This window comes from Melitaea cinxia, chromosome 20, assembly GCF_905220565.1.
Source record: "Melitaea cinxia chromosome 20, ilMelCinx1.1, whole genome shotgun sequence".
Classification (NCBI taxonomy): domain Eukaryota; kingdom Metazoa; phylum Arthropoda; class Insecta; order Lepidoptera; family Nymphalidae; genus Melitaea; species Melitaea cinxia.
Genome location: NC_059413.1, coordinates 1572049 through 1599900, shown reverse-complemented (window position 1 = coordinate 1599900; position 27852 = coordinate 1572049). Strand labels below are relative to the sequence as shown.

General features: G+C 33.1%; 2 protein-coding genes across 2 annotated transcripts in view; both read right to left on the bottom strand.

Moving 5' to 3' along the window:
- LOC123663574 (flotillin-2) overlaps positions 1-27852 on the bottom strand; it is a 324503-nt gene that overhangs the window by 290006 nt on the left and 6645 nt on the right. The gene's annotated exons all lie outside the window — the stretch shown is intronic.
- LOC123663576 lies at positions 13038-17698 on the bottom strand. Its single transcript, XM_045598249.1, has 2 exons — positions 16929-17698; positions 13038-13080 (listed from the first exon to the last, which is right to left on the bottom strand). Exons 1-2 carry the CDS (start codon positions 17603-17605, stop codon positions 13077-13079), a joined length of 681 nt encoding a protein of 226 aa, XP_045454205.1. The 5' UTR covers positions 17606-17698; the 3' UTR covers positions 13038-13076.

The following is a 27852-nucleotide window of genomic DNA, read 5'->3' as shown; positions in this document are numbered from 1 at the left end:
CCCGTAGAATTTGTTCCCGTGAGGTAATTACATAAATTTATTTTTAGAGTAGTCTTTATTTTAAATATTTAGAAACATTTTGATAAATTTTTACTGCTAATTACGTTTAAACTACGCAGTAATAATAATATCAGATTTATAATAATATTACCATTTCAAAATACAAAATGGTATTAAATTATAAAATAATGTTATAAATAACGCTTCAGCCTGTAATATCCCACTACTGGGCATAGGCCTCTTTCCCCATGTAGGAGAAGGATCAGAGCTTAATCCACCACGCTCCTCCAATGCGGGTTGGTGGATATTTTCCCTACTATGAGTATCGATCGCTATCAGGTGTACATGATAACAACCGGGACCGACGGCTTAACGTGCTCTCCAAGGCACGGTGGGGAGACCCACAAGGACTGCACAAACGCCCAGACCACGGCAAACACCTGTATGGCCAATACAAATGTTTGTCATATGTGGGGATCGAACCCGCAACCGCCAGCGCAACAGGTACAATCCATGGCTGTGACCGTTGCGCCAACGCGGCGTGTTATAAATAAATAAATAAATAAATATTTACACGATATATATTATAGGTAACAGCCGACTGGTATATAGCTACATATTTTTTTTTTTTTCGATAAACATACTTATAAATATTACATATATAAATATATAAATAAATATTTATATTACACCCAGACTCGGGGTGGGAATCGAACCCACAACCCTCGGAGCAGAAAGCAGGGTCACTACAAACTGCGCCAACGGGCTAGTCAAAGTTTATTTATCAGTTCATTTCACAGTTTATTAGTCAGTTTATTTATTTCGGTTCAAAATTATATAATGGTCAAGATCCGAACCAAGTCGATCTTCGCCAAGCTGATAATAGAATGAAACATGCTTTATAATAAATTTAGTATATTAGATAATATATTAAAAATGTATTGCCTAAAAAATCCTGGACTTCTATTATCAGCTCGGTGAAGATCGACTTAGGTTCGGATCTTCTACTATAAAACGCAAGAAAGATATTATATTTTATTTATGAAGTCGTATTTTTTAAAGTAATAATAATAATAATAAATACTCTTTATTGTACACCACAAAGAAACATTACAACAAAAGTGATACATGAAAAGAAAGATGTACAAAGGCGGTCTTATCGCTAAGAGCGATTTCTTCCAGACAACCTTTCAAGTACAATGTATTTTGCATTTATTATTGTCATTAGTAGTGTTATTAATGTATTTCCAGGACAAAGTTATCTGAAGCATTTTTAGAAGCCGGTAGAATCCTCGGCCATCCGACAGTGGATTATAACGCACCGGAGCGCCTTGGATTCGGAAGAGTACAAGTCACCGCTAGCAACGGGCACAGATACAGCGCAGCCAAAGTATTCCTTCACACCCACAAAAAGAGATCTAACCTTCACATCTTACACGATAGCGTCGCGACAAAAATACTAATAGATCCTCAAACCAGAGAAGCGTACGGTGTCGAGTACGTGCGTAACCAGCTTCTTTACACGGTCATAGCAAGGAAAGAAGTACTTTTATCGGCGGGGCCCATTGCTTCACCACAACTTTTAATGCTATCAGGTATCGGACCGGAGAACCATCTTAATTCTTTAGGAATACCCGTTATACAGAATCTACCCGTTGGTCAAAAGTTATACGACCACATCTGCTTCCCAGGATTAATATTTACGTTAAACGTAACAAATACAAGTTTAATTGAGAATAAAGTTGGATTAAGTGATATAATACAATGGATTAACTACGGCGACAACGTTATCGCATCGCCCGGTGCCGTTGAAAACATCGGTTACATAAAAACACATGTGTCAGATGATCCTGATGACGTCCCTGATATAGAACTTATAGGTATCGGAGGATCGATCGTCTCCGATGGCGGACCGGGTGCGAGCAGAGCCGTTCGTAGAGGAATGAGAATAAGAGAAAGTCTTTTTGATGAGGCATTTGGAACAATAGATGGCACGGACACATGGAGCACTTTTCCAATGTTGCTTCACCCCAAATCGTTTGGGCACATTGAATTGAAAGACAAGAACCCTTTCAGCCATCCTCGTATGTATGGAAATTATTTGACTGATCCAAGGGACGTAGCAACATTTGTCGCCTCTATTCGACACATACAAGCATTAGCGATGACTCCGCCATTCCAACGATTAGGCGCTCAAATACATCAAGCCAAGTTACAAACATGCAAAAACCATAAATTCGATTCTGACGAATACTGGGAGTGTGCTTTGCGCACTCTCACAGCTACATTGCACCATCAAGTAGCAACATGTCGCATGGGACCTGATGGAGACCCTGAGGCTGTAATAGACCCAGAGTTGAGAGTTCGCGGTGTGAAGAAGCTGCGTGTTGTAGATAGCAGTATCATTCCTCGAACAATATCAGCCCACACAAACGCCCCAGCAATAATGATAGGCCTCAAAGCGGCGGATTTAATAAAATATACATGGAACTTAAGGTTTAAGGAAAAATTTTACTAAATAATTTATACCATTTGTAAAACTGTGTCTCCTGTGATAAGTGATCCTGTGATAAATCGAGTGTCTTTCCCTCTTTGTGATTTTAACATGGGCACTATCACAAAAAAAATAACGAATTTTTTGGTCTAAGCCACGTTCTTCTACAATTACGTTTCTTTTTTTTTTTGCAAAGTGATATAACTCTTAAAAAAATCGTAAATATAGATATTTTTAGAAACCTTGTTTTTGCTCTCCTGTAAAATGATGATTTTCGACTTGTATCACTTGACACAGGAAGCACAGAAATAACTTATTTTACGTTTGTATTTAAATAAATAAATTGCTACCCTGTTAAGAATAATACAAAAAAGCATTTTGATTTCAATTTTAAAATGAATTAATTTGACCTATTAAATATAAAGTAATCTAATGAACAATTTATAGTTAAAACCAGCAACTTTACAACTTTTAGTAAGTTTAAGAAAATGAAACATTCGTATTCGATCTCAAAGATATTAACCTCAATAATAGTTTAATAACATTACAAAATTTATTACCGCGCTATTCAAAGATAATGAGCGCCATCTATCGGTAAACGAGTAAATTACAATAACAAATCTTCTATTTCATCTTTTAGTTTATAATTGTTTCCATCGCAAGAGGTTCTAAACAATTCATTTGAAATACTCTGATAAATTTATAATATAATATAAAATTTGACAATAAAATTTAATTTATACCACATAAACTACACAATACAAAAAAAAACAATACTCACACGCAAGACGAAACTAATAATAAATGTATTTAAACTGAGTCATATCGATAATGTTCAAATAATACAAGAAAAATCCTTATTACGTCCATACTCGTATACCGTTCCTTCTACGAATCATCCAACCTACGCTATTGCTGATTGGCAAGCCTTACAATTTGTAGATGTAATTTGCCTTCGCTTCGAGATTGCTCTTACGAAAATTCAGGTGTCAAAAATGCCAGCGATGCTAGTCCACATTACCAATCTTACGCTATAAGCAACCGTCTTGTTCACCTCGTAGTTCTTACTGCTAAACTGTTCTTGATAAAATCCATTCAAGGAATGAATACCCTCTGTTACGACCGTGTCTTTATGGATTGAGTCAAATCAGCAACATATGATCAGTTTTCAAAAAATAACCAAGCAAATACGCGTTATCAAAAATCACTCAAAAATACTAATCAGAACTCAATCAAATTTAAATGGGACTACACGACAAGTATCAGCTTTTGACTAAAAAGAATCATCAAAATCGGTATGAAAATCATCAAATCCAGTAAGAAGTTAGGAGTTAGGTATACGAGTATATATAATACGAGTACAACATAGGTGGACGAGAAAATAGTCGAATAAATACATTACAAAAAATACAATCGAATTCAGAACCTCTCCCTTTTTGAAGTCGGTTAAATATATATACGGTAAAGACGACTATCACTAGCTGCTGCGTACGTTGCTACGCTTTTTTTTTGGTCGTACCAACTCAGAAACCTTCGTAAGCTCAGCAACACTTTGCTGAAGATCATGCATGATGAAATGCATAGTTTACGATTCTATAAACTACAGACAACATTCATTTTTTTATATATAGACTAGCTGAGCCCGCGACTTTGTCCGCGTGGAATTTAACAAAAAAGTTATTGTTCAGTTCGCAGAGTTATAAAATAAATAAATGTCTAAAATAAAAATGGCCTAAGTTACTCCTTATTACATCAGCTATCTGCCAGTGAAAGTTCCGTCAAACAAACAAATAAACAGACAGACAGTCAGCCAGACAGACAAAAATTTTAAAAAGTGATGTTTTGGTATGTATGTACCGTGTATACATCCATAAGCATTAATTAAAATGCGGTTATTTAAATATTAAAAATAGACACTCCAATTTTATTTATGTAGATTTATTTATTGATTTCATCAATACAAAAAATATGTAATTGACTTTCACTTGACTTTGACTAGCCAGTTGACGCAGCTTTCAGTGACCTTGCTTACTACTTCGGGGGTTGTGGCTTCAATTTCCGCAGTCTTTAAGTGTTATATATAACACAAGCATTTGCTTACCGTAGAACAGACGACCGTGTGTGTATAATAAAGATTACTATTACATTGAAGGTATTTATTCATTTCATCAATATAAATATGTGATCACAAAATCTTCAATGTTATAAGTCACAATGGTGACTAGTCGCGCACCCGTATATTGTTTTTTGTAAGCTTCGAACCCCTTGTATTTAGACGCAGCTGTTCACCGCGCATTGTAATTTACCTCGATATCACTATTATATTTTAAAAAACATATAACCCTGTTCAAATTGATTGTAAACTTATTGTACGACATATGACTTTTTTTTTATGTCACTAGGTCGGCAAACAAGCGTACGGCTCACCTGATGGTAAGCGATTACCGTAGCTTATAGACACCTGCAACACCAGAAGCATCGCAAGCGCGTTGCCGACCCAATCCCCAATCCCCCCCAGGAGCTCTGGTCACCTTACTCACCAACAGGAACACAATACTGCTTGAAAACAGTATTATTTTATAACAATATGATACTAAAATTAAAATAACTCGTTGTCATTGTACCACTACTATTACACATTACTTTCATCACTTCCTATCAAGACTTATGACCATTACTATCAAGGTCCAAAAAATGCAAATTACTCATTTTCTCGTTAAAGAAGTAATGCCTATAGGTATTTGCATGGCGAAGTAAAACACTGTTTGGGGTCACGTGAGGCTCGAAACTGTACATTCAACTAGCCCGTTGGTGCAGATTTTCTAGTGGCCCTGCTTTCTGTTCCACGGATTGTAGACTCCATTCCCGCCTGAGTCTGATTGTATTATCTATACATACAAATAAATAAAATTGGAGTGTTTGTTTGTAATATTAAAATAACCGCTTTTTACTAAATGCATAACGGTACAAATACCAAAATATCGGTCTGTTTGTTCCGGCTAATCTCTGAAACGGCTGGACCGATTTTGACGGGACTTTCACTGGCCAATAGCTGATGTAATAAGGAGTAACTTAGGCTACCTTTTTTTAGAAATGTATAAATGTCGCGGGCACAGCTAATAAATAATAAATGATAGACGTAGCGTACATATTACGTGTGACTAACAAATATCTACATTGATACTAAGATATACTTACCTAAGGTAATGTGGGTCTTAAAAATTGAGAAATATGGATGGGTCGTTAAATTTATGATTAAATTAACTAGGATTCATTTGATTAAGTATAGTTTAAAGAGTAGTTTAAAGAGAAAAGAAGTTGCAGTATGATTTAAGACCGAGTCACGTGTCTAAGCTGACATAAACACATACTTTTTTGTTTCTATACAATAAGCATGATATTAAAGGAATTTTTAATTTATGAAAATTAATGCGGACGAAGTCACTGCTTAGTGTGATGTTATATCATAACGAAAATAAAATGCTGGTATCAGTTATTACTAGGAAATAATAACTATATAAGTATATATTTACATATTTTTCATTACATCCTAGTTATTCAAGTTCATATCATCATCAGTCAAGAGCGAGTCTATGATTTATTTATTTATTTATTTATTCAGTCTTAATGTACACCGAAATACAGACACATATAAAGAAAGATACAATACAAGATGTACAAAGGTGATCTTATCGCTAAAGAGCGATTTTTTCCAGATAACCTTTGGGTACAGGACACGATAGAGTAGCAACGGTTAGAAGTGTGCACATATTAAGGAAAATAAAACCAATAATAAATAACGTTAAACAAATTATTTACGTATTTAATGATAAAATACGAGGCATTATCAGACATACGTAGTAGGTTGTATTACTGGTCGATGTAACTGAAGTCGGTTTTATTTTAGTTTGCGAGCAAACACAATGATTAAGACGTTGCTTAAAGCAAACTTGCCTCGGAGCTTGTCTTATTGAAAGCGGAAGAGAGTTCCACGGGCGGACAGTATTAACAGTAAAGGAGTTGGAATAGAAGGAGGTAGAATTGGAAGGAATGCATTGCTTGAATGTGCCAACTCCGAGTGACTTGATGAATTTCCATACCTTGGCAGAGACGGCTTCTTCGAGAACAGACTTATGGATATGGCGTCGTTGTTCATCTCTAAAAGACATGTTGCAGAGATTTAAAACCTTCTTATACCTTGCTAAATTATGTAAGTTCGGATAGGACCTCGCTTTAGCCCTATTTCTCTGACCTTGCAAAGCTTTGATTTCGTCGGTCAGACATGGAGCAGGAAGTCGCTTAATACGAACATGGCGTATAGTGAACATCAAACAATCGGGTGAGTAGGGAATTGAAATATGACATTTTTTCATCAACCCCAGACGCGTTAAATACCATCGAGCAATCAAACCCGGCAGCATCCTCACAGAGTAATATTAGTTAATACCGTTACTATCCATCTAAAATTAAAATTTACAACTTAATTTAATAAAAATTAAAACGAAGTTATAATTTAAAAGCAATTTATACAACAAAAAAACGTTAAAGTAAAACTAACCGTTGTTATTTTTTTTTTGCACGATTTTGTTGACCTTACAAAAAGTTGCAAGTATAACAAAAGTTCGCTGAACCCTAAAAAATCACATTTTCAAAACCTGTTTGCGTTCATAAAATCGTACACTAACTAAGAGTCGCAATTAAGTTTTCAACTCGGAAAGACCTGACGATGCAAATATCAAAAATAAAATAATATTTAATGCTCATTGAAAAAAATAAAATGAAAACGGTTGCCGGTTTACTGCTACTTTTAACGAGTGAAGTCCTAACAGATCTTGAGGATATATACAATGTTAGCAGTTCCAATTTATACGCCTATCCGTTACCTTGCGATGAATACTGCGATCATAGTAGAAATATACAAAAGAGAGAAGAATTCCCTAAGCCCGTGAGAAGTAGGATTGTTGATATGATGCTACAGTCACCGATGTTTCAGTTCAAACGAGAGGAACCTAACATATTTTCGGCTTTCCGGGACAATTATGAATTACCAAGGGGTAAGTCGACTATTACATTAACTATAATAATTATTATCGTTCCTATATATAAACTATAGGACCAGACGTTGTCCTGCCCGGAATACAGCTATCGAATTTGATTGCTGACATACCGATAGCAGCGGCGCCTACCGGGTCCAATTGTGTTTTCAAACCATGCAAAAACCCATAGAAATATACGTATTTTTTTTTTACCAAATTGGTTCAACCGTTTAGGAGAGGTTCAGTGACAAACACGCACTAAAGGAATAAGTATCTATGTAATATATGAAATTCTCGTGTCGCGGTGTTTGTAGTTAAACTTCTCCGAAACGGCTTGACCGATTCTCATGAAATTTTGTGTGCATATCGGGTAAGTCGAAGAATCGAACAACATCTATTTTTTATCCCCCTAAATGTTAAGGGTTGTCCACACCAAAAACATTTTTTTTTTAATTTAGGTAAATTATCATTTTTTATTTTTTATGATACAACATTAAAAAATACATAGAACCCTAAATTTTCAACCCTCTACGATCAACCCCTATTTTTAAATAGCGTTTAGCGGCAAGACAACATTTGCCGAGTCAGCTAGTAATTAAGATGACTTTATGTGTCTGATAAAACTTTAAAAACATACATAATAAATTTTTATTATGTATGTTTTTATATTTAAAAAGATTGTTTGTATGTGTGTTTGTGTGTGTGTGTGTTTTATCGATATTGCATTCATAGAGATGAAAATTCTTAGTTATAGGCTATATTCAAACTTATTTTGACTAAGAGTACATACGAGTGAGTCATATTAATATAACAGAAAATAATGAATTGATCAATTCAGCCTGTAAAATCCCACTATTTGGCAAAAGGCGTCTTTCTCCGTCTATGAGAAGCGTAGGAGCTTAATCCACTTCGCTGCTACCAGATGTAACGATCGCTATCAGTCTATGATGACAACCGGGACGACAGTCTATGCTCTCCGCACTACAAATATTTTCTCCGAGCGGGAATCTATCAAGCGAACGCCGGCGTTAAGGCGAGTCACTCATCTAATATATAAAATTCTCGTGTCATGGTGTTAAACATTGAACTCCTCCGAAACGGCTCGACCGATTTTAATAAAATTTTGTGGGCATATCGGGTAGGTCTGAGAATCGGCCAACATCTATTTTTCATCCCCCTAAGTTATTAACAGGGGGGGGGGGGGTTGAGGAAGTTACTAACATATATGGCAAAACAACGTTTGCGGGGTCAGCTAGTATCACTATACTAATGCGGTTATCATAATAGCAACATAATTTTTTTATTCTCTTTACGAAATATACTTTTGATTGTATCATTAATCCTTAGCAGTTATTTTATCAAAATTTTATTATTCTTAATAGATTTTACGGGTCCTCTAAAGGAATACGATTTCATCGTGGTTGGAGCGGGGTCAGCAGGGAGCGTCCTGGCTTCACGACTCAGTGAAGGGAAGAAGGCTTCGGTGTTGTTGCTAGAGGCCGGCCAGGGCGAGGCCATACTAACAGGAGTACCTATCTTAGCTCCTATTTTGCAGCAAACAACTTACGTATGGCCCTATTTAATGGAACACCAACCTGGTGTCTGTATGGGTAAGATAAAGATAAATTTTGACATAGGTATATTGCGGAATAGCTGCGTCTGCCACTTCGTTTACAATCGGCATTAATTTTTGCCAATAAAAGGTAGATCGAACATCGGTTTACAAAGCGTTAATTAATAAAAAATTTAATTGTTTGCTCGCAAACGAAAAAAAACCGACTTTAATTACATCGACGTGTAATACGACGTAGATCGACGAAAAAATAGTCAAGTAACTACGCGTTATCAAAGATTACTCAAAAAGTAGTTATCAGATCTCAATAAAATTTATATGTGACCACATGATAAACATCAGCTTTCGATAAAATTAAAAATTATTAAAATCGGTACACCTAGTAAAAAGTTATTGCGGATTTTCGAGAGTTTCCCTCGATTTCTCTGGGATCCTACATCAGATCCTGGTTTGTACTAAACTAGGGATATCTCCTTTCCAACAAAAAAAGAATTATCAAAATCGGTACATCCAGTAGAAAGTTATGCGGTATAATACAACGTAGGTCGACAAAAAACGCATTATTAGATATAACTCGAAAAGTAGTTGTTAGATCTCAAATAAATTTAAATGGGACCAATTGACACACACCCCCTTTTGATTAAAAAAAAATTGTCGAAATCGGTCCACACGGTCAAAAGTTCTGATGTAACATACATAAAAAAAATACCGTCGAATTGAGAACCTCCTCCTTTTTTGAAAGTCGGTTAAAAACAATTTACTCGTACTAACATTACTTAAAACGAATTCAAATATAATTCGCATTATTGTTTTTTGAACATTGCCAGAGAAGCAGGAAGTTATGTCAACATGTAACATGGGAAGTAGTAGACCAACAATAAAGTCAAAGATTTTTTTATTTTTTATTATAATATATCCGCACTGCAATAACCTTCCTTGAGTCCTTTTTAGCCGACTTAGAGACCGAAAAGAGTGCGCTCTCAATTCGATAGTATTTTTTAAGTATAATAATAATATCAAGGTATATTACAACGCGAAACGAACCAGCTGCGTCTAAATACAAGGGGCTCGAACTTACAAAAAAAAAATCGAAAACTCGCTGACCCGGCTTGTTGTCTAGACAAGCCCGGTAACGTGTATAAAAAAAAAAAATTATATATTCAATCTGTTAAAGTCGTTCATTCATACAATTCGGTGATTCATTATATATTTAGATACTAGCGGTCGCCCAGTGATCGAAATTCGACCACAATTAATTTAAATTATAAAGTTGAACATTATCAAGGTTCTGTTGTCAAAGACTATACTTCTATAATAATAAACAAAAGAGTATAAATATGCGTGTATGTATCAAACACATGGTAGTGTGTGTAATGTTTTTTCTGTCGATTTAATTTTTCATATATAATTTTTAAAAAAAAAGTATTAACATTCTGCACTTCTTCTTTATATAACGTATAAGTGTGCGGAATTTCATACTCCTCCGTCCGCGCAATTTTCGTAAAAAGGGGTACAAAGCTTGTAGTAATTCCTATTTGTCACTTTTATCGTTTAAAATAAATATACTTATAATCTATTTCACATAGGATGGGTACGGTGACATTTGATATGTTCCAATACACGCTCACTATTTTCAACAAATCGGATAAATATACATTTTTAAAAATCACCAATTAGTTTCCAAAACAAATAATAATGCTTGATTAGATTGAAATTGTATTTATATATGCGTTTTTACATTTTAAACAAATAAAAAAGGTACAGAAAATATGATAACTTAAAATTACAGGCATGAAACGAAACGTTTAATGATAGGGATTGACACGTAGTAATCGGCTAAAATAAATAATCGTAACGGCCATCTTGTGAATCGCGTCATCTCACTGACTCGAGATATCTCAACCAGTACTTTCTGTCTCTTGTATGCTTCCCGTGTTTTGGTTTTGCCAGTTGCTATAGTTGTATTTGTTGCTGTTTTATTGTTGTTATGTTATTATTATTTTTTTTATTCATTTTTATGTGTGTTCTGTTCTGTAAAATGCCGAAAAGAACAAAAGAAGACCGTTTCAAACAGTCAATTGGTTGTCCGCTATCGGGAATACTTTGAACGGGAGTGAGAAAATAGTGGTCCATTATTATCTGTCAACCACATAGTGGATCGAGTTGCACAGGCACTTGAAATTAGGCGTAATACAGTGTCAAAAATTACTTCAGTTGACATAGGCCTCCACAAGCTCGTGCCAAAAAATGGCGTGAACTCATGTGTGTTGCCTATAGTCACCACGCTGAGCGGGTTGGTGACCGCAGGGCCGGCTTTGTCGCACTGAAGACGCTGTTGCCCGTCTTCGGCCTGTGTATTTCAAAGCCAGCAGTTGAATGGTTATCCCGCTATCGGTCGGCTTTATAAGTTTCAAGGTGGTAGTGGAACTGTGTTATAATTTAGTCGCCTCCTACGACACCCACGGGAAGAGACGCTGGTGGCTATATTCTTTATTGCCGTAGCCACACAGCTTAGTGTCAAAAATAAGTAAAGAAAAGTATGGTGACACCAATATGGAAGATAATAAGTTATCGACTCCCAAAAAGAGGCAAAGGAAATAAATGTTTGGTCGTTGAGGTTGAATATGATTATTAGCGGAGAAATGAGTTGCCCACAGTTTTACAATAATTAATGTCTTTGAAAGGTGCTAAATTATTTAATGGAAGTGTGACATCGTTATGGCGACTTCTAAATAAAATTGGATTTCCATAAAATTAAAAAAAAGTTAACAAACGGAAAAGTGCATGAAAACTTTGTGACATTCTTAGAAAAGGCGAAAAACATTACGGATTGGAACAACGTAGTATTCCTTGACTAGACATGGTTGAACACCAATCATACTGTTGGCAAAATATGGACAGACGACACTGCCCATTCTTCTACTAAAGTACCGGAGGGTAAAGGCGAACGACTAATAATTTGCCTCGTGAGCTGTGTTAATGGGTTTGTCGATACTCATTTCTCGCGTTTAACACCACCCTTAAAATATTATTTATTCACTATAGCGATGATTAATTTTTAATAAGCAGTTAAATTTTTTTTTTATATAATAGATTAAAGGTTAACCGCATTTGTACTCGATAATCGAATTACATCAATTAATTATGCATGGTCACCTCACTATAGAGTTAATTTGACATGTGTCACCGTACCAATCCTACGTGAAATAGACTATAAATAAGTATACATATTGTAATTACTTAATTACTAACGGAGTTACATTCTTAGGCGGAAACAGAATTCAGAACAGTGGTTTTTTTCACAAAACTTCCGTAATAAACCAATCGCAAACATTAAAATTTTCATACACACCACAACACGTCCAATTAGTAATAACGAATAAAGATATCGTAGATATAGACGGCGCCACGGTTCGCTTAAAACCGAAAATAAAAATCATCATATCAAAAATTTCGCTCTAGCGGGTACATCGTTCCATAGCTTAATTGGCTAGAGCGCCGACACGGTCAGTCGGAGACGCGGGTTCGAATCCCGCTGGAGCGGTCAATTTTTGATATGATATTCAAAAATGTTAAGATATCGTAGAATTAATATTTATTAACAATATTTACTAGAATTTATGGTAATCTAATCACAGGTTTTTATTCTAGGTATGACCGATGAAAGATGTTTCTGGCCAAGAGGGAGAGCTGTGGGTGGCACTAGTGTTGTAAACTTAATGATTTACACAAGAGGAAACAAAAAGGACTGGGATAGAATCGCCTCTAAAGGAAATTACGGATGGTATATACTAGTCATATATATATATATATATATATATATATATGTAATATGTTATTTTATATGTTGATTCTTGAAGCAAAAAAACTAATAATTGTTGCTCTGTAAAGAGAATTTTATTTTTTATAGAACATAACAAATTATTTTTTTATACAACTTAATTCTACATTCTTATTTATAAATTATAATAAATTACCTGTAAAGAGAAACAACATTAAAAGCTATTGCTTCGGATACTGTTTCTTTCACAATTTCTTTTATTTAATTTTAACAAAATTTAACTTTAAACGTTTTAAGCCAGAGAATTTTTATTGTAGGTTCTAGAATTAATTTAGTGCAATGTGTTGCCATTATAGATAAATTTTGAAAAATTCCAAAGATAATGCGCGGGTAATTTAAATTAAATGAAGAGTGCAACAGCTTCATTTACATCTCCCCCCCTTCAGGTTAAATTAATTCTTCGGGTACTGGTATGAGTTTTGTAATGTGAAACAAGTTTGATTCTAACTTTTTGTATCCTGTATTAATTTTATAAATTGAGTTTGATAATTTTTCTAAAATTTTATAAGGTCCAATTTTTAGTTCGTCTAGTTTTTTTCTGTTTAGTCGGTTACCATTTTCCACATATACAAAGTCTCCTACTTTTAGTTGGTAATTTTTCCTGTTTTTATCAAATTGTTGCTTATTATAATTGTGTGAATTTATGGTTCTTTCTAAAGCTATTTTCCTATCTTGTAAAAAGTCCTTTTGTGTTTTATATTCTTTAAACTCATCTGGTAAGATATTAATAACTTTTCCTTCCATTAAATATTTTGGGGAAAATCCCGTCACAGTGTGTTCAGTTTCATTATATCTCTGGGTACATTTATGAGCGATAGTTGTCCAGGCTATTTTACCATTTTTTTCATTAATTGTACATCTTATCTTGTTTACTAGAGTCTGGTTTAACCGTTCATTTAAACCGTTTGAAAAAGGTGCATTTACTGCAGTGAAAATGATAGGTATGTTCTCTTTTTTCAAAAAACTTCTAAATTCTTTCGAGTTAATACCTGGGTATTGGTCAGATAGAATCATTCCAATTTTATTTTCTGGAATGACTTTTTTTATGAGCTTTATAAAATCATCTGCGTTTTGGGTTTTTGAAGTCAATATGTAGGCATATCTGGTGAAATGGTCTACCAAAAGGTGTAAATATGTTTTTGTAGAGCGGGAGCCACCAAATCCACCAATGGTATCTATAGAGACAATTTCAAAAGGATAAGTAGCAGGACCCAGATGAGACATCAATCCATAATTAAATTTAGTTCTAGATTTATTTTTAATGCATATTTCACAATTATCACAAATTTTTTTAATGTTATTTATTAAATTCTTTGCTGTATAGAATGGTTTGATTTTATTTTCTGTTTGTTTCACTCCTATATGGCAGTATGTATTATGTATTTTTTTTATTATTTCTTTACTAAATTGCTCAGTAAGTAAAATTTTTTCTTTTTTTCCTATCCTTTTGAAGTATATTTTATCTTTTAATATTAGTTTATTTTTATACAGTTTTATGTCTTCATTTTTCTCTTGATCGTTTTGAATGTCTTCTAGTTTAATAAAGTTTACAATTTTTAAAGCTTCATCCTGGTTTACATGTGATTCTAATACTGGGTTCCTACTCAAACTGTCTGCTTCTAAATTGTCCTTTCCGGGTGAATATATCACTTCAAAATTAAATTGTGATAAGTAATATGTGAGGTCTCCTAATTCTTCATCTGTTCTTGCCTTAATATTTAGTTTTTCTAGAGGTTTATGGTCTGAAAACACTTTAAATTTTTTTCCTATGAGCCAATGCTGCCAATATTTTACTGCTTCCTTTATTGCTAGACATTCTAAATAAATAGCTTTTTTCCGTTTTTGGCTGTCATTTAATTTCCTCGAAAAATACGCACATGGTTTTTCTTCTCCGTTTTTTTGTGGTTGTTTCAAAATAGCTCCTATACCCTGTATACTGGCATCTGTATAAATATGTATAGGTAGATCAGGATCAAAGATTTCTAAGATAGGTTTTAAACAAAGCAGTCTCTTTATTGTATCAAAGGATAATTGGCATTTTTCTGTCCAGGTAAATTTTTGGTCTTTTCTTAACAAATTGTGTAGAGGATCTAATATGATTGATATATTTGGTATATATTTTCCATAGAAATTTATTTTACCTAAAAACTGTCTTATATTTTTCTTCGTTTGAGGAACAGGAAAATCTTTTATGGCTATTAAATTATCTTTTAGTGGAGTTACTGTGTTATTTTTTATTATGTGGCCCAAGTATTTCACAGAGTCCTGTGCAAAATTACATTTAGAGAATTTCAATCTAAAGCCCTCCTTTGAAATTGCTTCCAACAGCAATGATAAGTGTTTAATGTGTTCAGTGAATGTCTGGGAAAATACTAGAATGTCATCTATGAAATTTACAGTAAAATTTGATAATTTGTGTTTTCTAATAATGCTAGTTAAGATTCTTTGAAAAATCGCCGGTGAAGTTTTTAAACCAAATGGTAGACAAGTCCACTGAAAATGATTTTCTTGAGTAACAAATGCTGTTTTCTTCCTATCTTCCAATTTTAAAGGTATAGACCAGAAAGCGGAATTAATGTCCAATGTTGAGAAAAATCTGCAATTTCTTGTTTTTACCATTAAATCCTCTATAAGTGGAAATGGTTGCGACTGCGGAACCACTATTTTATTCAAATCCCGAAAATCTATGCATAGTCGAGATTTTCTTCCTTCTTCTTTTTTAAAGGCTAATGTTACAGGAGCTGCAAAAGGACTATAAGACTCCTCAATCAATTTATTTTGTAATAATTTTGAAACTTGATGTTCTATTTCCTTTCTGTCCTCAAAAGTGCATCTATATGGTCTTTTGCTACAATACGTATCTACTAATAAATCTATATGTGCCTCATAGCCTTTCACTGAGCCTACATCATATTTATCTTTTGCAAATATTGACTTATATTTGCTAATTAATTCATCTATTTTAGATTGTTGTTGAGCGTCTAAATGATTTACTGAAATTTTGAAATTGTTTACTTCTATGTGCTCATTAAAGTTAACCTTACACCTATTATTCATATAGAAATTATCTTTCACTGTTACTTCCTTAACGTTATTTTCATCAATGAAATATTTTTTGTTTTCAACTTTGTCACCTGTAAAGCCAGGAATATTTTCAATATTTTGTTTCATTTCTTTGTTTACTTTTTGTGTGATTTCTAAGTTTTCATTTTGAATCAGATGAAAAGATTTTATGCAATCCAATCCAATTAAAAAATCATATTCAAAATTCTGTTCATCTATGACAAAAACATTCATATTTTTTTCTATTTGAAAAATCTTAATCTTTAACGTTACTATTCCTATAGACTTTTTTACACCATTAATTGTTTTTAAATTTGCTCGATTATTGTTTTTATTGTTTGGGTTGTTTTTTAAGGATAATAATCTTGAATTAATTAAACTTACATTTGATCCTGAATCATAAACTCCGAACGTTTCTATAGAATCATTTATTATTATTTTAGTTTTAATTAATGGTGGAATTAAAAGTTTTTTGGATCTATTTCATTTAAACTCATTTCTAATTCAGAATTATTAACACTTCTAATTGGCTCTTTTTTGGAGTGATCTATATTTTTATTTTTGAACCAACATACAGACTCTGAATGATACCGAGTTCCTTTCTTTTCTTTTTCACAGATTCTGCATGGTCGGTCTTTTAAACTTTTTTCTTTTATTTTACTTTCCGAAACTATTACTTGTTTATCCACAATCCTTTTATTAATTAAATGTTCTAAGCCCCGAATACTACTAAATAAATCCTCAGCATCTTTCAATTTATTTCTATCAATTTCATCTGCTATAAAGTTAGGTAGCCCGGTTTCAATTAAATCAATCAAAGTAGGTATATCAATTAATTTGTTTATCTCTAATAAAAGCCTCTCTTTCTTTAGAGCATATTCTAATAATGAACCCTGTCTATATTTAAATAAAATAGCATACCTTATTGGTGACCAGCCTTTGTTCACATACGTTTCACAAAATTTTTTTTTCCAAATACCCCATTCTGAGTTTATTGTGTATTTTATAAGCATAGAGTTATACCAATCTTGACAAGAATCCTCCAAAAATAACCGAAACACTTGTATCTTTTGAATATCTTCATTTATACCTATACGAATACATTCAGCTTCAAAAATATTCATCCACTGCGTTACACTTGATGTTTTTTTTGTGAATTTTTCTATTACGAACTTCTCAGATAAGTTTTTCAAACTAGACTGTTTAGATTCCTTTTTCAATTCAGCGAAATTTTCCAGGATTTTTGTAAGAGTTTCTGTTGACGTGTCATTCGTAAAAACCGGTTGTGTTTTTGTTGTAATCTCCTCTAGTAAATATCCCTTGAACTGCATATTTCCGTCTTCATCCATATAAGTATCCCGTAATTCTGGTGTTAATGAAATCCATACTTGTCTTTTTTCATGTCTTTTTTGTAGCGTAGCTTTAACTTTTTGAAAGGTTTGAGTTTTCATTAACTCGTTATGTTGTTTTACAGGCTGTAATTGTTCCGGAATTAAGAATATATTTTTATCTGCGTCCATAATAGAGGTTAAGCAGATTACATTTGTTTTCGGGTCTTCATTCGATTTTACAACGAATTCAAATTTCAACCTTTCCATTGTTGACAACAGCTACAATTAATGTTGTTTTGTAATATGTTATTTTATATGTTGATTCTTGAAGCAAAAAAACTAATAATTGTTGCTCTGTAAAGAGAATTTTATTTTTTATAGAACATAACAAATTATTTTTTTATACAACTTAATTCTACATTCTTATTTATAAATTATAATAAATTACCTGTAAAGAGAAACAACATTAAAAGCTATTGCTTCGGATACTGTTTCTTTCACAATTTCTTTTATTTAATTTTAACAAAATTTAACTTTAAACGTTTTAAGCCAGAGAATTTTTATTGTAGGTTCTAGAATTAATTTAGTGCAATGTGTTGCCATTATAGATAAATTTTGAAAAATTCCAAAGATAATGCGCGGGTAATTTAAATTAAATGAAGAGTGCAACAGCTTCATTTACATATATATATATAAATCACTTGTCACGATGTTTGTCTGGGCTAATCTCCGAGACTATAGGACCGATTGTCTTTAACGAAATTTTGCACAGATATATAACTGCTTGTGCTGTGTGGCTACGGCACTAAAGAATTTAGCCACCCCCTCTCTTCCCGTGGGTGTCGTAAGAGGCGACTAAGGGATAACAAGGTTCCACAACCACCTTGGAACTTAAGAAGCCGACCGATGGCGGGATAACCATCCAACTGCTGGCTTTGAAATACACAGGCCGAAGACGGGCAGCAGCGTCTTCGGTGCGACAAAGCCAGTACTACGGTCACCAACCCGCCTGCCCAGCGTGGTGACTATGGGCAAAACACATGAGTTCACGTTATTTTTGGCGTAAACTTGTGGAGGCCTATGTCCAGCAGTGGACTGTATAGGCTGTAATGATGATGATATAACTGCTTTGTTGAACTATAAATATAAGTTAAATTTTATTATATAATTTTAAATAATTATATATGTTTAATAATATATTAATAAATACTTACATAAATAATATAATAAATTGATATAGGTATACTTTATATATGATAAATAAATTATAGTTTATAAAAACTAAAAAACCACGCTTTTATAGCTAATCTAATTTTTAATCACAAAGAGTTTATATTACCTGCAGTAGTAGAAGATCGAAAAATCAATTATAATTAATTGCTTCAAAATAAAATTTAAGTTATTAAGAGAATAATTCAATTCAGAGTAAAAAAAAAACGTGGGAGTGCATTTTACTATATTTTCATAACTTTTTACTATGTTTTTATAACTCTCCGCACATGGATAGTCGCAAGTACAATAATTGTTACATAAAATGAGCGAGTGTCTTAAATAACCGTGTGAAATAAAAATGTATGGCCATAACCATGGCCCTGTTACAGGTCATACGACGATGTAATTCCTTATTACATAAAATCCGAGCGAGCGAATCTTCGAGGACATCGAGATTCACCTTGGCACGGTAGAAACGGCGAACTTAATGTTGAAGACATTCCTTTCAGGTAACGTACAAGATAATGAGAATATTAAACCAATGATAAACAAAATCTTTTGAAGTATGACTTCTTTACGCACGCTTGACTTGGGGAGTAAGATGGTGAATGAGTGACGAGAGCGTTACGAAAAGTGTGATCGGGCGAGGCGAACGAAAGTTGAGAGGCAGATATAAGTTAGTGAAGATAGAAATTTTTAATTCAGTCGTGTGGTCTAAAGCACACTCGTTTTTTTTTCCAGGTCAAAACTTTCAAAAGCATTTTTAGATGCTGCGAAGTTATTGAAAAACCGACGAGTCGACTACAACAGTCCTGACAGTTTCGGCTTCGACTATATACAAGCAACGATGAATCGTGGTAAAAGGACGAGCAGCGCTAAAGCATTTTTACATAGTAAAAAGAAAAGAAAAAATTTACACATACTAACTGTTATAAACAAATATAATATGAATAAAATGCAACATATGCAGTATGTTAAGCCTGGAAATTTTACACAAAACTGTTTAGTCAGCGATAAACCCCGTCGCTTCCAATTTCATTATTTTATATTAAAAAGACCATTGTATTCAACACAGTTCGAGTCCGACTTAGCTTAAGAACAGTTGTTGTCAATAATTTAATTAAATAAATTTAGCAGCAGTAATTAAAGTGTTTTTTTAAAAAGGACTAACGGAGAGCCATCCTAACAAATTTGGTGTCAGAAGTGGGATCCCAGGAAAATACCGAAGTACTGGGATTAATAGGTGTAGGCGTCGCGAATTCGTTCCACTCGTCTGCGCCATTATATTTGTTGGCTCCGTTGTCAAAGTCCTAGTGCGGTGGTCGACGATAAGCCTTGGGCACCTCAAAGCCTAAGCCCGCGCTGCTCGTGCTCGTGACCGACGGTAAGCCTCCGCTATTAAGCGTGAGCCCGCATCACCCCCGAACACCTCCTGCTGCCCTGTGGTCGACGGTAAGCCTCCACTTTTTGAGTGTGAGCCCGCATCACAAAACCACTCAACGGACCTTTCATCAAGGTCTCGCTGATAGCTTCAACTGTTCATCACAAGCCACGTGCACCCCAATCTAGAAGAACTCCACTTGACGACAAGCATTCTGTTATACGACTCCCTGAGTCGCCAGCTGCCTGCCGTTTCTCACTGCACTACGTGTGACGCAACTTTCCCGGAATGTTCCCGAGTGCTGCCACCGTATCGCTGTGTGTAATGTGAGTTTCTTATTCAGTTAAAGTTTTTTTTAAAAGCCAATTCTAGTGAAGTGAATTTATTAATTTTTCTAAAAACATATTTTTAACAAACTTTATTTTTACTCGAACTCATTTTAGATTAAGATTATTATTACTGTTTATAAATTTTGTTTTCAATTTATTGTGCATATTTTCTGTTTGGTTTCTGTATTCTACGTAGTTCGTTAATACGATTTATTAAATAAAAGTAAACTAATTAATGTCTCTAAAGAAAGAGCAATCCGAAGAAATCGCATATTCTTCCAGTAGTTCCTCTGTTTATAGTTCGGCACCAAAACAAAAAGTTAAAATGACTGACAAAGTTACCCTGTCTGTCCTTACAAAATTTATTAAGCCTTATAACGGGGATCGCGAATTGTTGCCTGCGTTTTTAACTAACTGCGAAAATGCGATTTCCTTGGCAACTACAGAACAACAAAATGTACTTTGTAAATATATTGTCTCACAATTAGAAGGCAAAGCGCAATTAGCATGTTGTTTAAAAAAGTTTAGTAGTTGGGTAGAAATCAAACAATTTTTGAAAACCACTTTTGGAGAGAAAAAACATTCCACACATTTATTAGTGGACTTACAACAATGCAAACAACAGCCTTCCGAAGATGTAATGCAATTTTCTATACGTATTGAATCATGTTTAACAAGATTACAATCCGACATCCATTACAGCTGCGAAAATGATAAAGAACTTTTAGGTCGAATAGCCGCAATGGAAGATTTAGCTTTGAATACATTCTTATTAGGGTTAAACTCAAAATTTTCTCACATAGTACGGTGTAGGAACCCTAAAACTCTTTCAGAAGCCATTACTCATGCTATCGAAGAAGAAAAATTATATAATTTATCTAAACTTTCAACTCGTTCCGATAATAAACAATGTATAATTTGTAAAAAACGCGGTCATTTAATAGGCGAATGTCGCAAGCTTAAAGCAAAAAATAATAATAGCTCTCGGACCGATCCGCGTAATACTACACTATCAAGTGCATCTGCACCGTATACGAATAACGAGTCGAGCAATAATCGCTCTAATGTGCATCATGTCGATGATAGTTTAAACTAAATAGGGTTTCGGTTCCGTGTCTGTCGAAACCTCATTTTAATAATTTAAATGACACGAAAAATCCTAATATTTCTAAATCCTGTGTTCCTAAATTCTCTTCAACACAGGTTAGCGCAAACAAAAATATTAAGAATCCTTCAAACTGTGTTCCTAAATTATTCTCAACACAGGTTAGCGCAAATAAGGATCTTGAGAATCATTCAAACTGTGTTCCTAAATTATTTTCAACACAGGTTAGCGCGAATAAGCAGACTCCTAAGTCTTATATTAAAAAGTCGAATCCAACATTGAAGTTTAAGGATAGTCCCTCACCTCGCGAAAAATCGAGTTTTTCTTATAGGGATTGTTCACGTGAGAAAACACATTCTATTAATTATATTAATAATAAAGTTTCTTTACCTCACGTTTATTTAAAAACAAATTTTAATGAAAAACCTTTATGTTTTTTAATTGACACTGGTTCTACGATTTCAATTGTTAAACATTCCAGTTTACACGATAAACCAGTGCTTGGCTCTGAAATTATAAAACTCAAGGGTTTAAGTGATAACGATTCTTATTGTGAATCTCTCGGGTCTATTAAACTCAGTTTTGAGTATCGCGTTTCGTCGAAAAGAAAAATAATATTCGACTTTATGTTTCACGCGATTGACGATACAATTAATTTAAATTACGACGGTATTATTGGTAGTGATTTTATCGAACATTTTAAAATAGATATTCAATACTCTACCAACACTCTTAATTTAGAAGGATATGAATTACCTATTTGTTGTAGTAAACCGTTATATGTCATACCCCCGCGGTCAGAAACAGTCATTGAGTGTCCAGTTTCAAACTTATCAGAGATCACCATGAAAGAAGCATTAGTATTAGATCATAAAATTAGTGAAGGTGTGTTTTTAGCAAACTGTATTGTGAAATTAAAATCTAACAACAGAGTTAACGTTTCTGTTCTCAACACCACCGAATCGGAAGTAAAAATTGACAATTTTCAAGTTCAGTTAACTCCACTTGAACTCCCTCTATCGAAATTAAATAATGTTCAACAGGAGTTCATACATAAATTAGACTGTTTAGACATTAATCGATCTCATAAAGTTCTTGAGCAGATAAGATGTTCTCATTTAAATCCGCAAGAAAAAAAAGCTTTAATGAACTGCCTTTCTAAATATACAGATATATTTTATCTTGATGGTGAATTTTTAACTTATACCGACGTGATTAAGCATTCAATTAATACTGGGGATGCAGCCCCTATTCACGTAAAATCGTATCGTTTCCCTGAAGTACATAAGGATGAAGTTGAAAAACAAATAAAGAAAATGCTTGACCAAAATATTATTCGCCCTTCAACTTCCCCTTGGAATGCACCTGTATGGGTAGTCCCAAAGAAGCTAGATGCTTCAGGTAAACAAAAGTGGCGAATTGTCATTGATTATCGGCGTTTAAATGATGTCACTGTTTCAGAGATTTACCCTCTTCCTCTCATAAATGACATCTTAGACCAGTTAGGTCACTCAAAATATTTTAGCACGCTCGATTTAGCCTCAGGTTTTCATCAATTGTTATTAGACCCAAAAGACACTGAAAAGACAGCATTCAGTGTTACTACTAATAGCATTTCAGGTCAATTTGAATTCACAAGAATGCCATTTGGTCTAAAAAATGCCCCTTCTACCTTTCAGAGGATGATGAATCTTGTCCTCTCAGGATTACAAGGTCTTCATTGTTATATTTACCTTGATGATTGCATTGTATATTCCCATGACCTTGAATCTCATATACAGAAGCTTGAGTCTATATTCACCAAATTTAGAGAAGCAAATTTAAAATTACAGCCCGACAAATGCGAGTTTCTGCGACGAGAAGTTGCTTACCTAGGGCATGTTATTACAGATAACGGTGTTTCGCCTAATCCCGACAAGGTGAAGGCTATTTCTCAATTCCCAACACCGAAAACCCCCAAAGATATAAAATCTTTTCTTGGATTAACGGGTTATTATCGTCGTTTCATCGAAAATTTCTCGCACATAACAAAGCCTCTTACATCTCTATTAAAGAAAGATGTTAATTTTCATTGGTCTCACGAACAAGAGCATGCTTTCAATACACTTAAGCAAAAGCTCATCTCAGCTCCCTTATTACAGTACCCAGATTTTACTCAGCCATTTGTAGTTACGACAGATTCTTCAAATTATGCCGTTGGCGCAGTTCTTTCTCAAGGCGATATTGGCAAGGATAAGCCCATTGCATATGCCTCTCGAACTTTAAATAAACAAGAAGGTAACTACTCAACGACTGAGAAGGAGCTTCTCGCTATTCTTTTCGCCGTTAACACATTCCGACCATATCTCTATGGTTACAAATTTAAAATCGTTACTGATCATCGACCTTTGACATGGCTATTTAACGCAAAAGATCCAGGTGGACGTTTATTAAGATGGCGATTAAAATTAGAGGAATATGAATATGAAATTATTTATAAACCCGGCAGAGTCAATAGCAATGCAGACGCATTATCTCGTTATCCAGTAAATGCTGTGACTACTCGAAGCTCTCAATTAAATTCAACTACTTATGAAGAATACTTTAAAAAGCAATTTACAAAAACTATCTCAAATTGTGATACGAAAATTGAAGAACTTAATCAAAGTTTACATACGGCTAAGCAAAAGTCTATTGCTTGTCCAGCATCTCTAGATTTAGATTACTCAATGCCTCACTGTGAGCAGTTATTATCGATGATTGATAATGTCGAAGAATATCGTGCAGGTGAACGCGAGCCTGACACTGTACAGACGGTGAATTGTAAAAATAATAAGATACTTTACTTTTTATTTACTAAAGTACATCATTTTGACGAAATAAGTTATAAAACTATTTACAATTTATTAGTAAAATTACGAGACGAAATTATTTCTAAAAGTGATTATGACAAAGAATTAGCTTTGCCCGATTTTTCTGAACCATTTACTAAATTAAATTACATTAAGATTTATAATATGTTATCATATATTTTCCATGGCACTAATATTAAAATCATTATTTATAAAAATCAAATACTTTATCCGACTCCTGCTGAAATTCCTAATATTCTCAAGGAGAATCACGGGTCGACTATAGCTGGTCACCCAGGTGTTAAACGCATGATGAGTAGAATTAAAGCTTCGTATTATTGGAAAAGTATGCGTTCAGATATTGAACAATTCGTTAAAAATTGCAGGATGTGCCAAATTAATAAACCCTTACGAGCTTCTAATAAAGCACCTATGGTTATAACCTCAACGAGTACAAAACCATTTGAAAGATTAGCCCTTGATATTGTTGGTACTTTACCCGAGGCTGGTCTTCAAAAATTCAAATATATTTTAACACTTCAAGACGATTTAACTAAATTTTCATGTGCTTACCCTATGATAACATGCACAACTGATGAAGTTGCACGCAGTCTCATTCATTTCTTTTCATTATTTGGTTTTCCTAAATTTATATTAACCGATCAAGGTACAACATTTACGTCTGAACTATTTAGACAATTAACTGAAATATTAAAAATTAAAAATCTATTTTCCACTCCTTATCACCCTCAAACGAATGGCGCGCTAGAGCGTAGTCATGCTACCCTTAAGGAATATTTAAGGTCATTTGTTAATGAAAACCAGGACGACTGGCATTGTTACCTTGCTACAGCGATCCTGTCATATAATACAACTCCGCATTGTACTACTGAATTTACGCCGTTTGAGCTTTTATACGGTTATAAGCCGTCAATTCCTAGTAGTGTTTACGAGTCGAATAATAATACTACTTATCAAGAATACATACGTGCTCTACAGTATAGAATGAAATACTCTCGCGAAAAAGCTATTGAAAATATGCAAAAAAGTAAAGAATCTTCGAAAAAATATTACGATTCTACAGCACGACAAAAAACCTATAAGACTGGTGACTTAGTTTACGTAAAGCATCATCATAGGCTCCGTAAAGCTTTATCCCCTGTGTGGAAAGGCCCTTACAAAATAATAAAAACGAATGGAAAACATAATATAACTCTATGTATTAATAGAAAACATGTAAAATATCACGTTAATGAAATAAAACCAGCATAATATCTGTTCCAGATGCCTCGCGTGTCCGAGCATTTCCGAAACTATAGAAGTAATACAACATAGTCCAGGAATCTATTTTGATCCGACAGTTATCGCTTATTTTCAAAATGACTATTGGAATGTTATCACGCATGTAGACATAGTACCTATTCAACCTTATATGGATAAGATAGAAAAATCTATCCAAAGCATATCTAACTTTTGCGATAAAGCTCGAAACCTAGTTACTTTTAACATAGATTGTAAAGATATTATTAACCCTTTAGAAATACTAGTTAGTTCTAATAATCTTAAGATTGAATCTCTATCGCATCTTGTTTCGAGTAAACGTCAAAAACGCGCCCTTGAATTTGGAGGCGAAATTTTAAAATTTTTCTTTGGCACACTAGATGCTGACGATGCTAGAAAATATGATGAAGCAATTAATACATGTCAACAAAATGAACATCATATTTATACATTAATGAAAGATAATATTCACGTTGTTCGCTCTACAATTAATAATTTTAATGTGTCTATACAAAAATTGAATAATAACGAAATTAAACTTAATAATCAAATTGAAAAACTTAATTATATATTTTTAGCTAATTCTAAGACTAATAATAATTTAATTAATTTAGAAAAGTTTAACTCTTTGTTTAATGTTATTGAAGGATCATTATTGTCTATTTCTAATATTTTAGATACAATTTTAAATTCAATTTTATTTGCTAAGGCAAATATTTTACACCCATATGTTATAACTCCTACGAAATTATATAATGAGTTATCAAAAAACTTTCAACTAAAAAGAACTTCCGAGTTCCCGGTTTCGCTGACGTTGCAAAACATTCATACTATAATCGACTTATCTAAACTAATTGTATATTACTATAATAACAAACTAATATTTATCATACAAGTACCGTTAATAAATCCTATAAAGTTTAACCTGTATAAGAATTTACCGTTACCTACTCCACGCGATATTAAGGATTATTCAACTTATGTTTTAATTCATCCTTCCAAGTTATATGTGGCTGTAACGGATGACAGATTAAATTACGTTTTATTAGATAGTATAAGTGAATGTAAACAGGTTAATAACGACTATATTATATGTCCTTTGTCTTCGATTTTGTCAACAATTAATAATCCTTCATGTGAAACTAAGTTATTAACAGAAGTAACGTTGTCACTTCCTGAAATTTGTGATTCTAAGGTTATTTATGGCGATATAAATGTTTGGCAAAAATTGAATGGTAATAGATACATTTATGTACAATCTAAACCTAATAAACTAACAATGAAATGTAATAATAATATTACGGATTATATTTTACTAGGAACAGGAATTTTATCTTTAAAAAATAATTGTGTAGCATATTTTCAGACATTGCAATTTTATCCTTCAAATAAGTACAAGACTATTGTACCGAGTCAAATAACTTTAAATTTTGATTTAACTATAGATGATTGTTGCAAATATAATTTTCTTAACGAAAGCTCTCACTCTATAAATCCAATTAGTTTATCTAATATAGACTTAGAATCCTTAAAGTTAGCTTCACACAAATTAGATGACTTAGAAAATGAAATTCGAAACAGCGAAAATCAGTCCCACATTGTAAAATATGGTAATTATTATTCAGGACTGACCTATACAGTAATATCAATAATTTGTGTTTATATAATTTATAAAATTTATAAGAAATGTTATAGTGTTTCAAACACCTCATGTTGTATTCAAATTTATAATCAGTGCTATAATGTAAAGAAAAATAAAAGAAATAACAATGTTAACACATCTATAGAACTTACTGAAATTTCAGACGACTCGGAATATGATAAGAAATCTACAAAGAGTCTCCCAAATATAGAAATTACTAAACATAACACAATTTTCAGAAATATTAATAAATCAAATAGAAATCTCAGCAATTTCTAATTAATATATCCTTTTCATTATAAAAAAATGTTTTAATGTAATTCTATTATTTAATCATTTTGTTTTTCTCTTATTTTATATTTTTTATTTGTGGTCTTAACTTTTAATATAATTAATGTTATGAATTTTATGAAACTAATGTCATAATTTGAAAAAATGTATTTGATATAATTAAAGATTATTAATTAAGTCAATATTATTAATTTTATTGTTAAATGAGTTTTATTTTTTCAAATTGTTAAGATTTTATAATCAATCAATTTTAAATTTTTATTATTTTTAATCCTTCACTTTATTTAAGAAAAAAATAAAGCTCAGTCTAAAGGGGGGAGATGTTATAAACAAATATAATATGAATAAAATGCAACATATGCAGTATGTTAAGCCTGGAAATTTTACACAAAACTGTTTAGTCAGCGATAAACCCCGTCGCTTCCAATTTCATTATTTTATA

Excerpts from the sequence above, each read along its gene's own strand:
- LOC123663576 (XM_045598249.1), bottom strand. The coding sequence starts at position 17,605 with ATGGAAAGGTTGAAATTTGAATTCGTTGTAAAATCGAATGAAGACCCG.